The sequence below is a fragment of the Gopherus flavomarginatus genome, chromosome 7, assembly GCF_025201925.1.
Source record: "Gopherus flavomarginatus isolate rGopFla2 chromosome 7, rGopFla2.mat.asm, whole genome shotgun sequence".
In the NCBI taxonomy this organism is placed as follows: domain Eukaryota; kingdom Metazoa; phylum Chordata; order Testudines; family Testudinidae; genus Gopherus; species Gopherus flavomarginatus.
In genome coordinates, this window is record NC_066623.1 from 46,862,290 (window position 1) to 46,884,685 (window position 22,396).

The following is a 22,396-nucleotide window of genomic DNA, read 5'->3' on the forward strand; positions in this document are numbered from 1 at the left end:
GGAAGCATGTCACTAGGAGAACCAGACAGAGGATAAGACGGGCCAGCGATGGACAAATAGAACTCAAGAATAGGTTTGCTGAGTTGGGAAATGAAGATGGAACACAGCGGGCTGCTGAAGGAGTAACAGCGAGGAAGAAGAGGCAAGCAGCTAGTCCTGCAGATGGAGGGGAGCAGTCAGTGGAGGCGACATCAAGTACGAGCCCTAGGAGGATGGTGAGGTCGAATACAAATCAGGAGGAATCACGGCCAGCTGCTGTGGGGGATAGACCGGAGAATCGCATTGTTACCAGGAAAAGACAAGTCTACGTGATTGGAGACTCTCTACTGAGAAGAGTAGACAGGCCTGTAACTAGACCGGATCGGGAGAACAGAAGAGTGTGCTGTCTGCCGGGGGCTAAGATACAGGATGTGGACTTGAGCCTGAATACGATCTTAGCGGGAGCGGGAAAAAATCCGTTGATTATCCTTCATGTGGGAACAAACGATACGGCTAGTTACTCACTGGACTGTATCAAAGAGGACTATTTCAGACTGGGGAAGAGGCTTAAAGACATCGAGGCTCAGGTGATCTTCAGTGGGATTCTGCCGGTTCCTAGAGCGGGGCGACGAAGGAGGGACAAGATTATGGCGATCAACAGATGGCTCAGGGAGTGGTGTTATAAGGAGGGCTTTGGGATGTACGGTCACTGGGACGCGTTTACGGATAGACAACTGTTTGCTCAGGATGGACTTCATCTCAGCAAGGAGGGAAATAGGATTCTAGGATGGAGGCTCGCCGACCTTATCAAGAGGGCTTTAAACTAGAAAGTTGGGGGAGATGGTTGGGAAATGTTCGGGAGATCTCCACGCCAGAACATAACCTGGAGAGGGAAGTAAACAAAGTGAGCGGGGATACCCTTGCGGCCCCAAGATTGGATCCAAGGAGGAATAGTGGAGTAGAAACCAGAGTAACGGGTGATGCTGGTGGCAGACAGTTTGTGCACGACGGGGGAAAGAATGTCACTGACGCCAAACGCCGAAAATTAAAAGGTTTGTACACTAACGCGAGGAGCCTAGGTAACAAGATGGAGGAACTGGAGTTACTCGTGCAGGAAGTGAAGCCGGATATTATAGGGATTACCGAAACCTGGTGGAATAGTACTCATGACTGGAGCACGGGTATTGAAGGCTATGTGCTGTTCAGAAAAGACAGGAAGAAAGGCAAAGGTGGGGGAGTAGCCTTGTACATCAATGATGAAATTAAATGTAGCGAAATAAGATGCGATGGAATGGATAAGACGGAGTCCGTCTGGGCAAAAATCACGCTGGGTAAAAAAGCAACTAGAGCTTCCCCTGAGATAGTGCTTGGGGTGTGCTACAGACCGCCGGGATCGGATTGGGATATGGATAGAGACCTCTTTAATGTCTTTAATGAAGTAAACACAAAGGGGAAATGTGTGATTATGGGGGACTTCAACTTCCCGGATATAGACTGGAGGACGAGTACTTGCACAAATAATAGGGGTCAGATTTTTCTGGATGTGATAGCGGATGGATTTCTACATCAAGTAGTTGAAGCACCTACGAGAGGGGATGCCATTTTAGACTTGGTGTTGGTGAGCAGTGAGGACCTTGTAGAAGAAATGGTGGTAGGGGACAACCTTGGTTCGAGTGATCATGAGCTGATTCAGTTCAAACTAGACGGAAGGATAAACAAATGTAGATCTGCGATTAGGGTTTTTGACTTCTCGAGGGCTAATTTTAAAGAGTTAAGGAAATTAGTTAGGGAAGTGGATTGGACGGAGGAATTAGTGGATTTAAATGTGGAGGAGGCCTGGAATTACTTTAAGTCACAGCTGCGGAGACTGTCGGAAGCCTGCATCCCGAGAAAGGGGAAAAGAACCATGGGCAGGACTTGCAGGCCAAACTGGATGAGCAAGCAACTCAGAGAGGGGATTAGACAAAAGCGGAAAGCTTACAGGGAGTGGAAGGAAGGCAGGATCAGTAAAGAAAGCTACCTTGCTGAGGTCAGAACATGTAGGGATAAAGTGAGGAAGGCTAAAAGCCGCATTGAACTGGAACTTGCAAAGGGAATCAAAACCAATAGTAAAAGGTTCTACAGCCACATAAATAAGAAGAAAACAAAGAAAGAAGAAGTGGGGCCGCTATACACTGAGGATGGATTGGAGGTTAAGGATAACCTAGGCATGGCCCAACATCTAAACAAGTACTTTGCCTCGGTTTTTAATAAGACTAGTGAGGAACCTTGCGATGATGGAGGGATGATAAACGGGAATGTGGATATGGAAGTGGATATTACTGCAACTGAGGTAGAGGCCGTACTTGAACAGCTCGATGGGTCGAAGTCGGAGGGCCCGGACAATCTCCACCCGAGGATATTAAAGGAACTGGCGCGTGAAATTGCGAGCCCGTTAGCGAGAATTTTTAAGCGATCGATAATCTCGGGTGTTGTGCCGTATGACTGGAGGATTGCTAATGTAGTTCCTATTTTTAAGAAAGGGAAAAAGAGTGATCCGGGTAATTATAGGCCTGTTAGCTTGACGTCTGTAGTATGTAAGGTCTTGGAAAAAATTTTAAGAGAGAAAGTAGTTAAGGACATAGAGGTCAATGGTAATTGTGACGAATTGCAACACGGATTTACTAAAGGTAGATCGTGCCAAACCAATCTGATCTCCTTCTTTGAGAAGGTGACGGATTACTTAGATAAAGGAAATGCGGTAGATATAATTTACCTAGATTTCAGTAAGGCGTTCGACACGGTTCCGCACGGGGAGCTGTTAGTTAAATTGGAAAAGCTGGGAGTGAATATGAAAGTTGTAAGGTGGATAAGGAACTGGTTAAAGGGGAGACTCCAGAGGGTCGTATTGAAAGGTGAACTGTCGGACTGGAAGGAGGTCACCAGTGGAGTCCCTCAAGGATCGGTTTTGGGACCGATCTTATTTAACCTTTTTATTACTGACCTTGGCACAAAGAGCGGGAATGTGCTAATAAAGTTTGCGGATGACACGAAGCTGGGGGGTATTGCTAACACGGAGAAGGACAGGGATGCTATTCAAGAAGATCTGAACCACCTTGTAAACTGGAGTAATAGAAATAGGATGAAATACAATAGTGAAAAGTGCAAGGTCATGCATTTAGGAACTAATAATAAGAATTTTGGATATACGTTGGGGGCGCATCAGTTGGAAGCGACGGAAGAAGAGAAGGACCTTGGGGTACTGGTTGATAGCAGGATGACTATGAGTCGCCAATGTGATACGGCTGTTAAAAAAGCAAATGCGATTTTGGGATGCATCAGGCGGGGTATTTCCTGCAAGGATAAGGAGGTGTTAGTACCGTTGTATACGGCGTTGGTGAGACCCCATCTGGAATACTGTGTGCAGTTCTGGTGTCCCATGTTCAAGAAGGATGAATTCAAACTGGAACAGGTTCAGAGACGGGCTACGAGGATGATCCGAGGAATGGAAAAACTGCCTTATGAAAGGAGACTCAAAGAGCTTGGCTTGTTTAGCCTGGCCAAAAGAAGGCTGAGGGGGGATATGCTCGCCCTATATAAATATATCAAGGGGGTTAACGTTAGGGAGGGAGAGGAATTATTTAAGTTTAGTACTAATGTAACCACGAGGACGAATGGGTATAAACTGGATATTAGGAAGTTTAGGCTTGAAATTAGACGAAGGTTTCTGACCATTAGGGGAGTGAAGTTCTGGAATAGCCTTCCGAGGGAAGTAGTAGGGGCAAAAGACTTTCCTGGCTTTAAGACAAAGCTTGATAAGTATATGGAGGGGATTTTATGATAGGATCGTTAATTTGGGCAATTGATCTTGAATTACCACCAGACAGGTCTGCTCAATGGTCTGCGGGGAGATGTTGCATGCGATGGGTACTGAGTTGCTGCGGAGAACTCCTTCTTGGGTGCTGGCTGGTGACTCTTGCCCACATGCTCAGGGTTTAGCTGATCGCCATATTTGGGGTCGGGAAGGAATTTTCCTCCAGGGCGGATTGGCAGGTGCCCTGGAGGTTTTTCGCCTTCCCCTGCAGCGTGGGGCACGGGTCGCTTGCTGGTGGTGTCTCTGCAGCTTGAGGTCTTCAAACCATTTTTGAGGATTTCAATAACTCGGTCCTGGGATAGGGGTTGTATAAAATTGGATGGGTGGGGTTCTGTGGCCTGCCTTGTGCAGGAGGTCAGACTAGATGATCAGATTGGTCCCTTCTGACCTATGAGTCTATGAGTCTATAATGGTTAGAAACTTTCGTCTAATTTCAAGTCTAAACTTCCTAGTGTCCAGTTTATACCAGTTTATACCCATCCATTCTTGTGTCTACATTGGTACTAAGCTTAAATAATTCCTTTCCCTCTCTAATATTAATCCCTCTGATATAGTTATAAATAACAAGCATATCCCCCCTCAACCTTCTTTTGGCTAGACTAAACAAGCCAAGCTCTTGATTATTAGAGATCAAAGTGATTGTTAAACATAGAAGTGTGTATTTGATGTTTAAGCTTCAGGAAAACTAGTGCCTATTATTTGCATTGTTTTCATTTATCTGTATCCTGTTATAATGTAGTAGCAAATATTTACACTGTGTATACTCCTGTAATTAAATGACCCACCATAGGAGAAAGAAGCCTTGTGGAATGCAAATGAAGAACTCTAACAGAAAAGTCCTAATTTCAAAGCAAGTGGTCATTGTGTGTGATGATTCCAGGTCAAAGACTCAAAATGCATTCCTCATTGTCCATCATCAAAAGAAAAGCCCACATGGGTGGTGACCCTGCAGCTTGTTTTCTATGAGAAGAAGCTATAAATATGGATTCAAGGAAAGATCCTTCATCTCTGGACTGTTTGGAAGTGTACCAGATGCAAAGTGGAGATTTTCAGGCACAATCAGAGAACCGTGAAAAGACTTCTGGGAAACTGGCAGCTTATTACATCATTGCTACCATTTGGAATTACAAACTGCAACTCACCTCTGCATATATTTTACCTGTTTTAACCTCTTAATGACTCTCACTTCCTTTTCTTAGCAAATAAATAGTGTCCTATGAAATTCATGGTCCATTTTGGTCAATTTCACAGTCACACGATTTAAAAAATGGTAAATGTCATGATTTCAGCTATTTAAATCTGAAATTTCACTGTTTTGTAATTGTAGGGGTCCTGACCTAAGTTCCCTCTAAGCTGCATGGCCAGATGGCTGCCCAGAAAGCTATCAAGTGCCGCACACTTCAGGTGTCCCACTGCTGTGCTGCTCCTGCCTGCTGCCTTGGAGCTGCTCCTGCTTGCTTTGCAGAGGGGAGTGGAAGAGGGCGCTGATGTCAGGGTATCCCCCTTCTCCTACCCCGTACCTCATCTCTGCAGAGCCATGGGGAGGGGAATGTGACAGGGCTCAGGAGTGGGACAGAGGGAGCTTGCTGGTGGCTGCTGCTGCTGCTGTGTCTGCTTTGAGTACCAATCTACTCATAAGGGCAAATCACAGGGCTGAAAAGAAACAGCAGCACTCAGGATTTTAGTGAGGCTCCACCATTTGGACTGCATTTTGCCATCATCTGAAATTCTGCACTTTAATTAAAACAATCCCCGAGTTTCTATCTTTTTCCATTGTGAAAACAGAGTCATAACACTGTAAATTGATGTGTAAACACTAGAATGACAGTAACCTCCACAGAGCTGCCCCTAGTGGTGAGAAATGGCTGAGCCGTCCGTAAAATAAGAAAAAAGATTCATGTTGCCCGGGACTGAGGCAATGGACTGACTTCTCTATCAGCATGCGGCTCCATGTCGGAGCTGTCACTCAGCCAGGACTCCACACTCTGAGCATACAGATGCTGTATATACACACTACCTCCTCAATATCATCCTCTTGTGCCCATGTGTACACACTGGGGCTTTAAGTAAAAGCACCATATAGTGTGAGAGTTAGCAATACTGATTACCTGAAGGATGCCCCAGGGCAGCTGCTGTCCACTGGGGAGTCCTGCCAGGCTGTGAACATACTTAAAGGGGAAACACATGTTTCTCTCTCTCTCTCTCTCTCGCGCGCACATGCGCACGCGCACACACACACACACACACACACACACACGCACACAGTCTTTCACACTCACCTCCCCATACTTGTATTATTGTGGTTGTTACTTCTTGATACTTCCTGCAATGCACACATATTCTCTGTAATTTTACTCTTTCCAAGTGATGTTATTTGTGTTTTTTGACTGGTCTGTGCATTTCATAATTTTTTATTTCTCTCTTACAGTTAAACTGATGTAAGCAGAGTCAGGATAAGCTCTACCCTGACATCTGGTGGAAAGAATGTCAGAGAGTGTATTTGCATAGGCACGCCTACCCTATCCCAGACTGCTGAGCGGTGGGACTGCTTGGTGACAAATGACTCACCCTCAGTTGGGTGGTACTTGCTAGACAAGGGACATGGGTTCCAAAACCCAGTGAAGTAGAGAGGTTGGGGACAGGTATCTGTGCCTGGTGGTGCAGTCTCCTTGTGGAGCCAGAAGCACCAATTGCACCCCCTCCTCTCTCCACTGTGGAATGTCAGAGTTGATTTTTTTTTATTCCCTCAAGAATCTAAATACAGGTTACTGAGCTGAATGCACATTGGGCTAATGGTGCACTAGCGCTGGGGCTCCCCCACTAAGAGCTGAGATCACTAAGAGTTGAAATCACAAAAAAGCTGAAATGACTGAGCATTGTGCTAACTAGTGGGGGAGCCTGAAGATATGCTGTGGAACAGAGCAGCTGGCGGAGTGGAGCAGTTGCGGGGACGGCTGGGGCGGATCACGGGACAGCTGGTGGCAGCAGAGCGGCTGGCAGAGCGGAGTAGCTGTGGGACAGGTGGAGCGGCCCACAGAGTGAGCAGAGCCGAGCAGCTCATGGAGCAGAGCAGCTGGTGGAGCGGAGCAGTCCCTGAGGACGGCTGGAGGAGCAGAGTGGAGCAGCTGGTAAAGCGGAGCAGTTCGTGGAGAAGGCGGAAGCAGAACCCATGGAGAGGCAGGGCAGTTGGCCCTGGACCACGTAAGGTGCCCTTTTCTACCCAGGCTGGGGGGAGGGACCTCTACAGATAGACTCTCGAACTCTGGGGTGGCATTGACCAGAGACTTTTGGGTTGTTGGACTTTGGGGTGATTGGACTTAAATCCCTAAGCGGAAAAAGGACAGTGCCAAACATACTTGGAGGTGGGTTTTTGTTTATGGTTTGTGTTATAACCCTGTTTGTGGTGTTTCTCCAATGGGATGCCGCATTGATTCCTTCCTTTATTAAAAAAGATTTTGCTACACTCAGACTCCGTGCTTGCGAGAGGGGAAGTATTGCCTCCTAGAGGCGCCCAGGGGGGTGTGGTATGTGAGTGTCCCAGGTCACTGGGTGGGGGCTCGAGCCGGTTATGCATTGTGTTACTGAAACGGAACCCCTGGATACTGAACCCGGCCCTTGTTGCTGCCAACTAGAGGGGCAGAAGGGTTACACTTAATTAGTAGTGATTCCTAAAATGCCTAATCTGTCCTGGCTGGAGTAATTTTTCCTATGGTAATTTTAAAAATTATATATTATGGCTAGGTTTTTTGTTTCTACTGCTGGCACACATCTGCACATTACCTCAATAATTTGATAAACATAACAAATTTCATTCTGCGCATGGATGGAAAAAATTAGAGGGGACCCAAAAAGCAGTTGTTGTGGGATTGCAAGGTTATTGTAGAGGAAGAGGGCAGTACTGCTACCCTTACTTCTGCACTGCTGCACACGGTGGCATTGCCTTCAGAGCTGGGCAGCTGGAGAGCAGCAGCTGCTGGCTGATAGCCCAGCTTTAAAGGCAGAGCCGCCGCCAGCAGCAGCACAGAAGTAAGGATGGTACGGTGTAGTATTGCCACTCTTAAATCTGCGCTTCTTCTTGCAGAGCTGGGCCCTCAGTCAGCAGCTGCCACTCTTCAGCTGCCCAGTCCTGAAGGCAGCAGTGCAGAAGTAAGGATGGCATGGTATAGTATTGCCACCCTTACTTCTGTGCTGCTGCTAGCAGGGTGCTGCCTTCAGAGCTGGGCCTCCGGCCAACAGCTGCTCCTCTTCAGCTATCCACCTGTGAAGGCAATGCAGTTGTAAATGTGGTGATACCACAACCACCCTAAAATAACCTTGCAACCCCCCTGCAACTCCCATTTGGGTCAGGACCCCTAGTTTGAGAAATGCTGGTCTCCCCTGTGAAATGTGTATAGTATAGGGTAAAAGCACATAAAAGACCAGATTTCATGGGGCAAGACCAGCTTTCACAGTCTGTGATACATTACTGTGAATTTGGTAGGGCTCTGCTAACAAACTTTTAGTTAGTTTACTATAGAATTTGGATGCCAGAGTTGTCTTTGGCATACGATCTAGAGTACCAATTGATCTGGGGTAAGTGGCTGGTCTCTTGGGACTGGGAGTAACCTGATGTGGTGTATTTTTGGCATAAGTGACCTTTTATCACAAGGTCCAGTTTGTCTGGGTGGAAAGATAGACTGGAGAGTCTGAGGGGACTGTCTGTGACTCCATGGGAAGACTGATACAATGATCCAGGAGTTCACATTTGTTACTGTCTTGGTGAAATCTAATTACAGAACATACTGCCAGCTTGGGGTGTCTGCCTGTTTTCCGACAGTCTGCCCAGAGGTAGGCACTCACAGTCATGAGCCACTCCAGACAGCATGACAGTGTGCACTTCAGCAGTGTCTGGTACTCAGCCACTAGGAATCCATCATCTGCCTCCCGACTTCCATCCAACACTGGGAGGTCTGAATTATTGAAGACAAAAGTGTGACAGTCCCAGGGAATCCTCGCACGCATCCATTACGAAAGCCTGCACCGTTCAGCCTGTGGCACCACAACCCAGCACTGAGGGGATGTGGCCTGGTGGGTGGAACCCCAGCATGGTTAACAGCTGAGTGGCTCTTTCCATGAGAAGCTGATGTGATCTGGTGCCCTTCTGATGAGGGTCTAAAGAGACTCCATGAGGCTGTACTATGTCTGTGGTCTCCCCTCTGGTCTTTTCGAAGGCCCCAGGTGGTAGTGACTGTGCTGGATGCACAAAGAGCATGTGTACCTTTTGTGGCTCTCTCTAAGTTCTCACTGAGCTCATTCTACAGTTGCATGGTGAGTTCAGAGGTGAGTTTCTATCACTGCATGGCCTGTGCTTCTGGAAGGTCAAGGAAGATCCTGGCACTCTCAGACATCCTATTAGCAAAGTAGAATTGTGTCTTCCTCTTCCAGCTCTGGGCCAGTGCCATCCTGGCCCTCCTCCTCTTGCCTCTTTATATAGAACAGAATCATGGCTGGAAGCAATATGACAGGTGTAGCACTGTGCAACATCCCCCAGCCTGACAAGGTTCATCCCACCAAAAATACATCACCCCCTCCCTCTGGCCTCCCCCAGAGATATGCCTAGTGTCCCTCCTGTCTCTCCTTCCTTGGTCAAGGCAAGTAGATCTGTCACTCTCTTTGCCTTTCTGTCTCCAACACATACTATCATCACAGTCAGCATACGGGTGTGTGTGCTGCAGATATGAGAGGCAAAGGGTGACCTGGTCTATACTGCAAACGTATACTGATAAAACTACATTGCTCAGGGGCATGGAAAATGCTAATACCCAGTGTAGACAGTGCTATGTCGACAGGAGGGCTTCTCCCATCTACTTAGCTACTGCCTCTCAAAGAGATGAAGTACCTATGCTGACGTGACAAGCGCTCCTGTCGGTATAGATAGCATCTTCAGTAAGGTCTGGTCTACACTACAGACCTATATCGGTATAACTGTGTCATTCAAGGGTGTGAAAAATCCACACCCCTGAGTAATGTAATTATACTTAAATAATCCCCTGTGTAGACGGCGCAACACTTCTGTGTCTTGGGGAGATGGATTAACTATGCTGATGGGAAAGCTCTCTCCCATCAGTTTAGAGTGTCTTCATTAACAGTATTTTAAGTGTAGACATTCCCTTAAGTGCTACAGCGGCACCACTGCAGTGCTGCAAACATAGACAAGCCCTTAGAGAAGCTGCGCCTGCAGGGAGAGGTGGGTGCCTTTTGGGGCTTTTGAAAATATGAGATGAGCAGCCATTGCCTTATCCATGGTCCTGCCCCTCCCATTCATCCTCTTAAAGTGCACAGAACCCTTTGGAGCTGCTCCCTCAAGTTTCTGCAACCAGAGGAACCAACCCACCCCTTTAGGCATTTTCCTGTTGATTTCTCCCAGATTCTGGCCTCTATCTTGATCAAGCAATGTGGGAGAAGAGAGCTTTTTACAAAATTATTTTTATTTAATAATAAGGAATGTTCATAAACAACTATGGTGAACAAAACAAAAACATGTCAACTGCGCCTATCGTAACACTCCTTCTTGTACATGCCAATCCCCTGTTGGAGGGATGTTTTTAAACACTTAGATTTAAATGAACATAGTCCCATTCACAGATTGTCAAGGGCCTGATCCTAGTCAGCTAAAGTCAGTGGTAAATATTCCATTGACGTAAATGAGAGCTGTATGGGGCCCCAGGACAGCAATGAGCTAATATGTTGACAAAAATGACTAATGTATTGATCAATTTTGATTTAACACATTTTGTTAGATTTAAAAAAACATTTCAAGCAAGTTCCATTGTTTATCAATCTTCCACATTTAACAATATCCTACTGAATTTTGAACAAAACCTGTTATTACATACAGTTTTCAAGATTTAACAACATTAAACAATATACTCAAATCCATTAATGCTGTGCAGTGAAGGCCTTTCAAAACTCCATTGATAGCACTGTGTTATGTGCTGAATGCCTCAGATAACAAGAGCGAGAGGGGCATTCGGCACCTTACATTTCATGTCCTGGGGAAGTCTGGAGTTGCTGCTTCCTGCGTTGCATGGTGCCCCAGAGCACCTTCCCTTCTGCCAGTGATGTTCCACTCACCAAGGAATACTGCTGGCCTAGAAAGGACCAGTTTCCCATGGACCTTGAGCTGGACTTGGCCTAAGCTTGCAAAAGGGATAAAAATGTGTTCCGAGCTCCCAGGCTGCATGGAGCCCGGAGTCACTGGGTTTGCTCGGCCTGGGCTTTAGTTTTTCACAGTATGCAATGTTCCCTAACATGTTTTGATTTTGAATATTCTGTGGAATATGGATGTGATTAAACACTTTAGAAAATATTATTAAGTATATTATTATAGAAACACTATTCCCGAGTCCCATCCTTCAGTAGGACCGAAGTCAGGCTGCAACATAACTTACAAGGATGATGCTGGGCATTGGGTAGAGCTGAAAGTTCTAAAGAAGAGCTTCTTTCCCAAAGAATATATACCATCAAATTTACAAATATGGCCAATATCCCTCTTGCCTGGGTTACTGGGGAAAGTCAGCTCAGATTTCTAAAGTTGCTGGATCATTTACAAAGCTGTGACTGGCCTCCTTTCAGTATTACAAACATTAAGTAGAACAGAGGCTCTAATTTATTCACTAGGCCAGGGTAAAGGAGCCAGGCAAGCATCACCCACTCCATTTCAATAGATGTTGTGTAGCAAACTCCCTTAGGTTCTTGTAAGGTCTCCAGTCCCACACACTTGAATTCACAAAGCACTAGCAGTGCCTGTATTGAAGCATTAGCTCTAGCAACTTATCTCCAGAATTTATCATATACATTGGAAACAGAATTGAGTTTTGTTTCAATAGAAACCCCCTACTCCAGAAAATACAGCACTATTTAAATGACTTTTTTCTTTGACTCGCATAGAAAGAGGTTTGCCCTCCATAAACAGAGAAAAATTGTAAGTATCTATGAACTTTATAAAAAGATCGTTGTCTTTTATAAAATAAACTAGTCAAATTTTAACAGCTGACATCAGATATTAGAGTTAATAGATCGGCAGCATAGTCACCCCTTTCCCACAAAAAAGCCAAATGAAAGGCTCAAGATAAACATAAGCACTCTTAATATGCTCTTCAGACCCATTTTTGAGTACAGCTAGGAGCAGCCCTTTTATGCTGAACTACTGTTATCTATATGAATTTATTTTCCCATTCTCCAAAAAAGAAACCCTCAAATCTGCCAGAAAGCTATTTAATCAACAAATCTCCATTCATGCCAGTGTGCTTTCCTTTGCAGTTCAAGACAAAAAGATTGTCTTGTTATCACTCTGTGTGAAAAAAAAATCCCATTTATTTCTTAAGGCAGTGAATGTGTTAACATGTAGCCCAGTATTAGTTTTTGAGTGATGTTTCAATAATGGGAAGGTAGGACTTAAAATTCATTGCTTAGATTCTCTTAAGCTGCGAACAGAACTGTGTGTTTGTGGTTTTTGTAACTCCTCATAAAAGGAAGTGCGAAATGTATTCACCACTCGGCTCTGAGCTTGAATTCTGTTCATCCCTCTACACCATAAGATCTGACCACGACGTAATTCTCTTTCAGCATGGTCAATCTCTCCTGCACCTTCAGCTAGTTCTTCCTCAAGGATTTCTTCCTTTGGTGGCCCATGACCAAGTTCTGTCAAGAACTTCAAATAGTTATTTGGAATCGTTGTTATCAGCTGGCCCCACAGTAATGTTCCTATCCCTAGGAAAAGTGACCATAGCCACTGTTCTACTGTAAGCTCAGTACAACTAAAGGGCTTCCCACCAACCTCTACTATAAGTATCTGTAGAATTAACGTACCAGCAGTGATAGCACAAAAGATGGCATTACTGAATATTCCCTCAAAGACATTCCTTTCACCATGAACCTTTCGGGCATTGATTTCATTACAAAGCTGCATCAACACAAAAGTATTGAATACAATCGTGTAATGATTGGAGGGCGGGGAATGCAGAGGAGCGTTTCTTCCGCTGTCAATATCAAAAAGCTTTTCACCAGTAAAAATAAGTGTAAAGATGACCACGAGTTGATAGAATGCCTGACCCAAAATGGTTTTCATCATTGTGCGGGAGATTAGGTGTTTATTTCTTCCATAAGGCTTCCGTAGCAAGAGAGACTCAGTTGGTTTTTCTGTAGCTAAAGCAAGAGAAGCAAATGAGTCCATAATGAGGTTCACCCACAGCATCTGCACAGTTTTCAGTGGTGAATCTTGCGTGATACATGCTCCCACAAATACAACAATTACTGCTACTACATTGACAGTAAGCTGGAACTGCAAGAATTTGGAGATACTGTCATATACATTTCTGCCCCACATAACTGCTTTAACGATGCTTGTGAAATTGTCATCTGTGAGAATAATATCCGATGCTTCTTTAGCTACATCTGTTCCAGCAATGCCCATAGCAAAACCAACATCTGCTTCCTTCAGTGCTGGCGCATCATTAGTACCATCACCAGTTACTGCTACAACTTGTCTCTGTTCTGAGATGGTGCTGTCAATTATACCTTTTACCAAAGTGTGTTTGTCAGTCGGGGAGGATCTTGCAAGCACCCGAAGTGTTGGCCAAATCTTGTCTAGGAGCTCTTGCTTAATCTCACCTTTTCCGTTACGTATTAATCTGTTCAACTCTTTTCCCTCCAAGCAAAGGAAGGTCTCCCCAGGATGCAAAATACCACATTTCAAAGCAATTGTGCGTGCAGTATTAATGTTATCGCCAGTAATCATGCACACTGTGATGCCAGCATTCTGGCATTTTGTTATTGCATCAGGAACCTCAGGTCTCAATGGATCTTCAATGCCAACAACTGCAATACATGTAAGTTCCATGATAATATCGTTTTCATTGTCCCATTCTGGTTCAGCCTGCCCAGCTGGGAAATCTCTGAATGCCAGACATACCGTTCTGAGTCCATCAGAAGCCATAGGTTCAACCACATTTTTTACAATATCATCACTGTCATTTGAGTTGAATGGTTTAGGTTTACCAGCAGCATTCAAGATTTTGTTGCATTTTTTAAGTACTATCTCAGAAGCACCCTTGGTGAACATCTGGTAACTACCATCAACATTTTTCAGTACTGTACTCATTGACTTTCTATCAGAATTGAAGGTGTATACTTTATACAACTTTTCTTCTGGTATTTGATTTCTTACAGCCTGATAATCCTGTTTTAAATCCAGAAGAAATCCTAGCAAGGCACATTCAGTTTTATTGCCAATCTGATGTGGCAAGCCACTTTCTTTTTCAGGAGGCAATATTTTGGAAGTGTAAGCACAATTCACAGAAATACCTGTTAAAAGATAGCTCAGAGTAGTCTGAGGAATTGATTCATATGCAGGAATAACTTTATGATGCATTTCGCTGATGAAAGCCTGGACTACTGCCATTCTGTTCATGGTTAATGTTCCTGTTTTATCTGAGCAAATGGTTGTTGCATTGCCCATTGTTTCACAAGCATCCAAATGCCGCACTAGGTTATTATCTTTCATCATTTCCTTTACAGAATAAGCGAGTGAGATAGTGACAGCAAGTGGGAGACCCTCTGGCACAGCCACAACCAAGACCGTAACTCCAATAATGAAGAACTTCAGAAAATATTTTATATAAACTGGGGTGCACTGAGCAGTCCAAGTACGCTTCTGAATCAAGAATGTTTTAATTAAAAAATAAACTATAAGGACAACCACTGTGATTGTAGACATTGCCAACCCTGCTTTGCCAATCTGAACTGCTAATCTCGTAAGTTTCCCTTGTAGGACTGATTTTTCTTTTTTTGGCAAATTTGATTGCCTGGTGACTGTCTCATCTCCATTAGTGCTTTGTTTACTAGTTCCAGGCTGCATTTCTGTGGCTGCATAATCCTGAGCTTTTGCTTTGTTGCTGTTCTCAGGAGAGACATCTTGTTTTTTCTTTTTCACTTTCTCCTTCTCTAGTTCTCCTCCCACCCCAAGCAAAGTGAGGATAATTCCCATCTGTGAGTTTACACCCACTGCAGTAATTATCATTCTTCCAGAGCCTTCCATCACGTGGGTACCAGACAGCAGCATGGGATCTCCACTCGAAGTCTTCTTAACATGATCAGATTCTCCTGTGAGTGAACTCTCATCCATTTTGAGGTCATTCCCTTGGAGAAGCACACCATCAGCTGGTAGAAGGTCACCATACTTGATATGAACAATATCCCCGACAACTATGTCAGTTATGGGTATTTGGATGACTTGACCATCTCTGACAACAGCAAACTTCTGTTCTTTTTCAATATGATGCTGCAACCTCCTAAATTGTTTCTCCTTACTCCAGTCATTTAATGCTGTTGCTAATACTACACAAGCTACTGACAAAAGAATTGTAGTTCCTTCAATCCAAGCCATCTCATTTTCATCCTCTTCAGTAGCAGAATGGTTGTCTACACACACTGTATTTTGTCCTCGTGAAGGTGTATAAAAAGAAAGTCCTAGTGATACAATGGCTGCAATTTCCAATATAATTAATGTTACATCCTGTAAACCTTCCCATATCAGCTGAAGAAATGATTTAGGTTTTTTAGGGAGTATAAAGTTCTTCCCAAAAACTGCCTGCCTTCTGGCTACATCTAACAGGTCCCCTTTTATCCCTTCTTGGGGGGATGTTTTGAGCCATGTGCAGATTCCAAAGACATCTCCATAACTCTCTTTTATTTTTTTCAGAGCATCAACAGATCGTAGCTCCATCAGGACACGCAGCTCTTCCAGGGTCATCTCAAAATCTTCTGCTTCATAGTGATCTTCACTGGCCAGTACTGTCATATCCGGTGCAGGTGGGTTTCTAGACATGTTCTTGCCTTCCTATGACAACACACAGACCTTTAAAGGGAAGAAGACTGAGTCCAAGAGTCACCCTACACATTTCCTTCAATTTGAATATTTATAGGAGAAAGAAAGTCCTTTATCTGGAGATACAGAGAGTCACTGGGGCTGAGAACAGACACAGATCTTACTGTTGCTGCTGAAGCACCTCTCCTCTGGGGTTATATCCTATTCCTGAGCAGTGAAGACAGGGAGTAAGGAGGCAACCACAGCCTGAAGGTGAATCCTTCAGGGCCAGGGCCCTCGTGTATCTGCCCACACTGCAGTGGGAAGTGAGCCTTCCAGCTGGGAGTGGGACTTGTGCTAGCATAACTAAAAATAGCCATGTGGCTGTTACAACTCAGGCTGGAGTGTGGGCTCTCAAGCCTGGGGGGCTGGATGAGTTCAGGAGCCTGCACTCCAGCCTGAACAGCAATGTCCACATGGCTACTTGGAGTGTGCTAGCTCAAGTCCTGCTAGCACAAGTCTATCCAGGCTGGGAAACTACAGTGTAGACCAGAAGTAGGCAAACTACAGCCTGCAGGCCACATCCAGCCTGTGGTGCCATCCTGCCTGACCCAGGAGGCTAGCCCTCAGCCCCTCCCCTGCTGTTCCCCCTCCCCTGCAGCCTCAGCTTGCTTGGTCTGCCCCCGGTGGAATGCTCTGTGCGGCAGGGCTGTGAGCTCCTGGGGAAGCACAGCTGCAGAGCCCAGCCTGACCTGGTGCTCTGTGCTGCGTGGTGGCAGCAGTGTGGCTCAGCTCCAGCTGGACGCCGTGGCTGTAGCACCGCCAGCCACCGGTGCTCCAGGCAGTGTGGTAGGGGGACAGGGAGCAGGGGGGTTGGACAGAGGGCAGAGGAGTTCAGGATGGTGGTTGGGGGCAGGGGTGTGGATAAGAGTTGGGGCAGTCTAGGGGGGAACAGAAGGCTGAATTGAGGCAGGGGTCCCGGGGTGACATTCAGGAAGGAGGGGAGGCTGGATGGAGTGGCAGTCATGGGCAGGCGTTCCAGGGGCAGTCAGGGACAGGGAGAAGGGGTGGTTGGCTGGGGCAGGGGTCCCAAGGAGTGTGTCAGGAATGAGAGGAGAGGTTGGATGGGCAGCAGGGGTCCAGGGGTGGTCAGGGGACAGGGAGTGGGGTGTGTGGATGGGGCAGGAGTCCTGGGGGGCAGATAGGATGTGGGGGCCAGGCCACGACCCTCTCCCCTAACCAGCTCTCCATACAATTTATGAAACTCAATGCGGCCCTCAGGCCAAAAAGTTTGCCCACCCCTGGTGTAGACAGATATCTGCTGTGGCTCACTCATTTGCTCCACACTGCAGTCAGGATCAGTCTGCATGCTCCAGTCTCCACCAGCATAATTCACATTCATTGATGCAAAGTGAGAGAGTTGGGGAGGGGAAAGTGGGATGATGCACCAGCAGGGAGGTCTGGGGGCTGAGGAGGTATCACACGAGATGGGCGTCGGAGTCATCACCAGGAGAAGAGGCCTGAGGAGGCATCATGCGGGACTCAGAGGATTTGGGTGCAGTGCTCACAACAACTGTTTCCAACTTCTCTCAGCTTCCAACTCCTCAGGACACCAGTAGCTGGGCCAGCACCTTGCCCCAAGCTGCTCCTGCAGTTACAGGATAACAACAGGACAGCATGCTACAGATCACAGGCCTGCTCCCAACATTCATATTGTTTGGGTAGGGGCTCCTTCCTTTAATTCTGGAGAGGAAATTTAAGGCAGTTTGTGTATGTGCATATGTGTGTGTGAGTTAGCATGTGTCTGTGGGGGGCATTCCAGTCTCGGGAGGGGAGAGGTAATATTTACATACAAAAACTGGCATTAAGAGACTATTAAGGTTGGGGAAGGAAGCATTCCCAGGCTAAGAGGCACCATGGTGAAAAGTGCTGGCTCAGTGTGCTCTGAGTCCTTATCATACATTCAGGGCATTGCAAAGATTTCTCCCTAAGGGTGACTCCAGAGATTACTCCTGGGGGAATTCTGTGCCACTGCGTATGCAGAATTTGCCCAGAAATTAATGTGGTACATGCAGAATTTCCTTTTTCCTCTGCACAGAAATGGGCTGCAGAGCTGCTAGCCACCACTAGGGGCCTCTGGACCCCGCAGAACCCAGCTCTGAAATAGAAGACACTGCCAAGGAGAGGGAGCTGGAGGTTTCCCAGCAGCTGCAGTTCTCAGCACACCCTGTAGGAAGGAGATGGTGTGCAGGAAACTCCACACAAGCCAAGGACTCAGCATCAGGTTCCCAGACTCTGCAAGGTAGGTGGTGTGGGTGTCTGGACTGTGGGGGGCCCACAGCTGGGCTCTTGTGGGGGTACTTACTCTGGGGGGCTGCCCCATGACTGGGGTCTGAGAGAGAAGGGGCAGAGAAACAGAAACTGGGATCATAGGGGTTCTTTAACTCTCTACTCCTAAGAGAATTGTTTGGGTAACTGTATTTTTACAGACGTATTTGTTGACAGGTATTTTGAAATAAATTACCAAAATAATTGAAACTGGCATGTATATTGTGTTATTTTAACAAATAAAATATGAAGAATTTTAAAGTGGTGTGCACAGAATTTTTAATTTTTTTTGGGGGGGGGGGCAGAATTTTCTCAGGAGGAAGAGATGCTCTGAGCACACCAAAAGGGAGGCCCTGCCTCTCCTCTGCACTGACTCATGAAATAGGCCTGGTGCACCAGCCTGCTCAGGGAAGGATTGTGCCTCTCTGAAGAACAATTTATCTCCAAACTCCCCTTGGGCAGGGTGGTTCTGCATCCATTCCTGCACAGGCAAGTGACTAAATAGCACCATTTGGCCCTAAAGGCACAGATCAGGCCATGGCATCATAGGAGAGGCATTTAGTTCTAAGAAACTTATCCAAACAGAAGGACGCAGGAAGGTTGCCATTGTACCATTGTCTAATTAAATTAAATATAACCAACCCTACACTGAAGAAAAGGGAGAATCTAATTTGTCCTTCTCCAGGAATCCTTGCTGTTTGCTGCCCTCTCCCCAACGGGTGGGGACTGCTGCGGCTGCTGAGAATCAAGATAAGTGTCACTTCTAAGTAACTGTAAACTATTAAAGATGCAGAAAAGAGTGTTACTTATCAAGCAGCTGCTGCTGCTGCTCCTCTGAGTGCACAGTGTTTTCAGAGCCCCATTGTATGGCTCTCATGCATGGCCACAAAGCCCCAGAACCATTCAAAATAGTAAAAACCATTAGTACCAGGTAATTAACCATATGAATTAATTAAATGAATTAAAAATAATAATAGATTATCAAGGAACCCCAGGATCAGACTTAATAGCAATGATAGGAGAAGCAGCAAATTAGTCTGTCTCCCCAGACCCAAGGTCCTCAGCAATATCAAAATAAATAACTTAGATCCCAGAAAATGACAGCACTGGAGAAATACAACTGTCAGTGGAGGAGTAAATCCGCTAGAAGATTAATCTGGGTTCAGAATCAATGATGGATCAGTTCTTTTGAACAGGTCCTATAGTAAGGCTCTCTTACAGACTTGTGGCCTTCACCAAGTGAATAGCTAGTTCCAAAGAAGTGATCAAACTTCCCTGCAATTCAAGGGCATCTATTCTTTCAGTTATGCCCAGGATCTGAGAGGGCACAACTGTTGAATCTGTCCTGAGAATTATGGTGTCTCTTTTTCTCTCTCCTTTGCACAGAGAGGAATCCCAGCTCATGGATCCAAGACTTTCTTATCCACGATGGATCTGTTTTCAAAATATTTATTGCAAGACTAACTTGAACTGTCTCGGATTCAGACCAATCCAAAAGCTTCTATTTCAGCCAATAAGAGATCTGACTTCCTTGGGTTCTGAGGATCCCACTTGAGAGAATTTATTGTAGACCCCTGAGCCAACAAAATATCGGAAGGATATAAGTCTATGGCTTATTTCCCTCCTTTCTTAGGATGAAAATTCTGCATCAAGCAACTTTGGACAAGTTATTCCTTACCAAGGCATTGGAGATATTTACCATGACTACTAGTGAGCAATGTTTCTGAGGAGGAAGAAGACCTCATTTTCTAAACCATTTTGTTGTAGGCTTAGCATTTTAAATAAGTAAAAGAATGCCATGATTGTTTTTCTTCTGCATTGCAATTTGATGTTCCTGTTCAAAATGTGCGGTGCAAATTAATTCTGTTTTGTGTGTGAATGAGAAATGGGTTTTAAGAGATAAGTGTGAAGGCCATCACTGAACCAGATATTCTAGGGAGGAATTGGAGACAGATGCAAGGGCATCAGGAGGCTGCAACAGGCCACCATTGAAATGTCAGAGGAGGGCAGATTGACGACTCTAAAGATGAGACAGGCACCTGTCAATGGGGACAAGACAGCTGTGAACAAAACAAGCCTGGGATAACTCTCTGAGAGACTTGATGAAAGAACAAAATAAATGATGAGAAAAACAATTTAAGAAAACAAGCACTCAAACAATTGATTACAGCATGCCGGTGCAAAACTCATTGGTCTCAATGAAGGAAAATCACTATATAAACAGGGTGCCTTGCCATGAAACTTTTGGTTCGTCCTGCCAAGACTTACGCAGAGCATCGTGTTGCAACCAACAGAACCCGGCTCCTACCTACCTGTGATCAACTTAGCTGGCCACTAGATTGATCTGGACTAGTAACTATAACATTGACTGGGGGACAGTGTTTGTGTGTCTGTGTGTGTGTCGTGACTGAAAGCATATGCTAATTGTTGTATCTTCAATAAATGTGTCATATTGCCTTTTCCCCTGAAAAAGATCCCATGCGTTTCTTATAAGCATAACATTTTTGGTGGAGAATTGAGAAAGAGGGAAGACATGCACTATGATTGTTGAAAATACTGCTAAATACTGATAAAAGGTATACATTACGTATAAAGTGATCGATGCTTCAGGTGTGCATACCCCGGTCGTAGAAGTGCCGGCCCATAAGGGGGAGGATTAGAGTCCTCGCCTCTACCTGTCTGTTGGGGAAAGTTTGCATAGGTGAATATACCCTCAGTTGTAGCAAGATCAAGCCCAAAAGGTAGGGGGCTTAGTGTTCCTCTCTCCTGCTCTGTCAAGCAGAGTTTTTTTTTAGTGGGTATAGACTTTTTGTGTTTTGTAAGTCCCAGCACAAGCATTGGCAAATAAGGAATAGATTTCTGCAAGACCTCACTCTGGAGGATATAGGAGTGTGGAATATTATGATTTCACAATTTTAAGAAAAAATTTTAAGAAAAGGGACCAGGAGATGTGTGGGCTAGTTAAGGAGCCCACCCTCCTTGATAAATGGTTAGTGGGACAAAGCCTGTGCCCATGGGAAGGGATGGTTCAGTGAGGAAAGCAGGATCAGGCCCAGACAAGCCGGCAGGTGACAGATAAAGAGACTGGAAAACAGGTTGGGAGCCCTGAGGGGCATAATGGCAGGAGTAAGAAAAGGAGTAAGTACAGGCATGGGGAATTCATATTTCTGGTACAATATTGGAACAGTGATATCTGAACTGACAGAGGTATCATTTTGGGAGATAAGCAAGTGATTTTAGGGAAAGATTGAGAAGTTAACTCTGCAGAGGCTGGAGGTAATTAAGCAGTTATACTTTGTGAAAATGTTAAAAAGGAAAAGTGTTATAGGGAAAGAATTATTGGTTTCTTTGCAGCCATTCTGAAGGGAAAATGGGCCGTTTTCCAAAGAAATGTCTGGAAATAATCCAGGCAAAGAGACAATCAATTTATACATTTGACTATGGACAATTTAGTCAAATTTGCTAAAAGAACATAAGGGGTTTCTATTGGAACTTAACTTCCTCCATATGTATGCAAATGTAATCTAGGTACAGCTGTGTAAAAATCAAAGCAGTGTAAGAGATGTTAAGAAAAAAAGTAGCAAAGAGTCCTGTGGCACCTTATAGACTAACAGACGTATTGGAGCATGAGCTTTCGTGGGTGAATACCCACTTCGTTGGATGCACGTAATGGAAATTTCCAGGGGCAGATATATATATGCAAGCAAGAAGCAGGCTAGAGATAACAAGGTTAGTTCAATCAGGGAGGATGAGGCCCTCTTCTAGCAGTTGAGGTATGAAAACCAAGGGAGGAGAAACTGCTTCTGTAGTTGGCAAGCCATTCACAGTCTTTGTTTAATCCTGAGCTGATGGTGTCAAATTTGCAGATGAACTGAAGCTCAGCAGTTTCTCTTTGAACTCTGGTCCTTAAATTTTTTGCTGCAGGATGGCTACCTTTAGATCTGCTATTGTGTGTCCAGGGAGATTGAAGTGTTCTCTTACAGGTTTTTGTATATTGCCATTCCTAATATCTGATTTGTGTCCATTTATCCTTTTCCGTAGGGACTGTCCAGTTTGGCTGATGTACATAGCAGAGGGGCATTGCTGGCATATGATGGCGTATATTACGTTGGTGGACATGCAGGTGAATGAACCAGTGATGGTGTGGCTGATCTGGTTAGGTCCTGTGATGGTGTCGCTGGTGCAGATATGTGGGCAGAGTTGGCATCAAGGTTTGTTGCATGGATTGGTTCCTGAGTTAGAGTTACTATGGTGCGGTGTGCAGTTACTGGTGAGAATATGCTTCAGGTTGGCAGGTTGTCTGTGGACGAGGACTGGCCTGCCACCCAAGGCCTGTGAAAGTGAGGGATCATTGTCCAGGATGGGTTGTAGATCCCTGATGATGCGTTGGA

The 22,396-nt window shown here is 45.3% G+C and overlaps 1 protein-coding gene across 1 annotated transcript; it reads right to left on the reverse strand.

Annotated features, from left to right (window-relative positions):
- Nucleotides 1-12,275: 12,275 nt before the first annotated feature.
- Nucleotides 12,276-14,282, reverse strand: LOC127055379 (plasma membrane calcium-transporting ATPase 1-like). The gene is made up of 2 exons (XM_050962277.1): nt 14,087-14,282; nt 12,276-13,201 (listed from the first exon to the last, which is right to left on the reverse strand). Exons 1-2 carry the CDS (start codon nt 14,280-14,282, stop codon nt 12,276-12,278), a joined length of 1,122 nt encoding a protein of 373 aa, XP_050818234.1.
- Between the last annotated feature and the right edge of the window lie 8,114 nt (nt 14,283-22,396).

Coding starts and splice junctions, on each gene's coding strand:
- LOC127055379 (XM_050962277.1), bottom strand. CDS start 14,282: ATGAACAGAATGGCAGTAGTCCAGGCTTTCATCAGCGAAATGCATCAT. Junction 13,202..14,086: donor GATTGGCAATAAAACTGAAT/GTGCCTTGCTAG, acceptor TCGTTAAAGCAG/TTATGTGGGGCAGAAATGTA.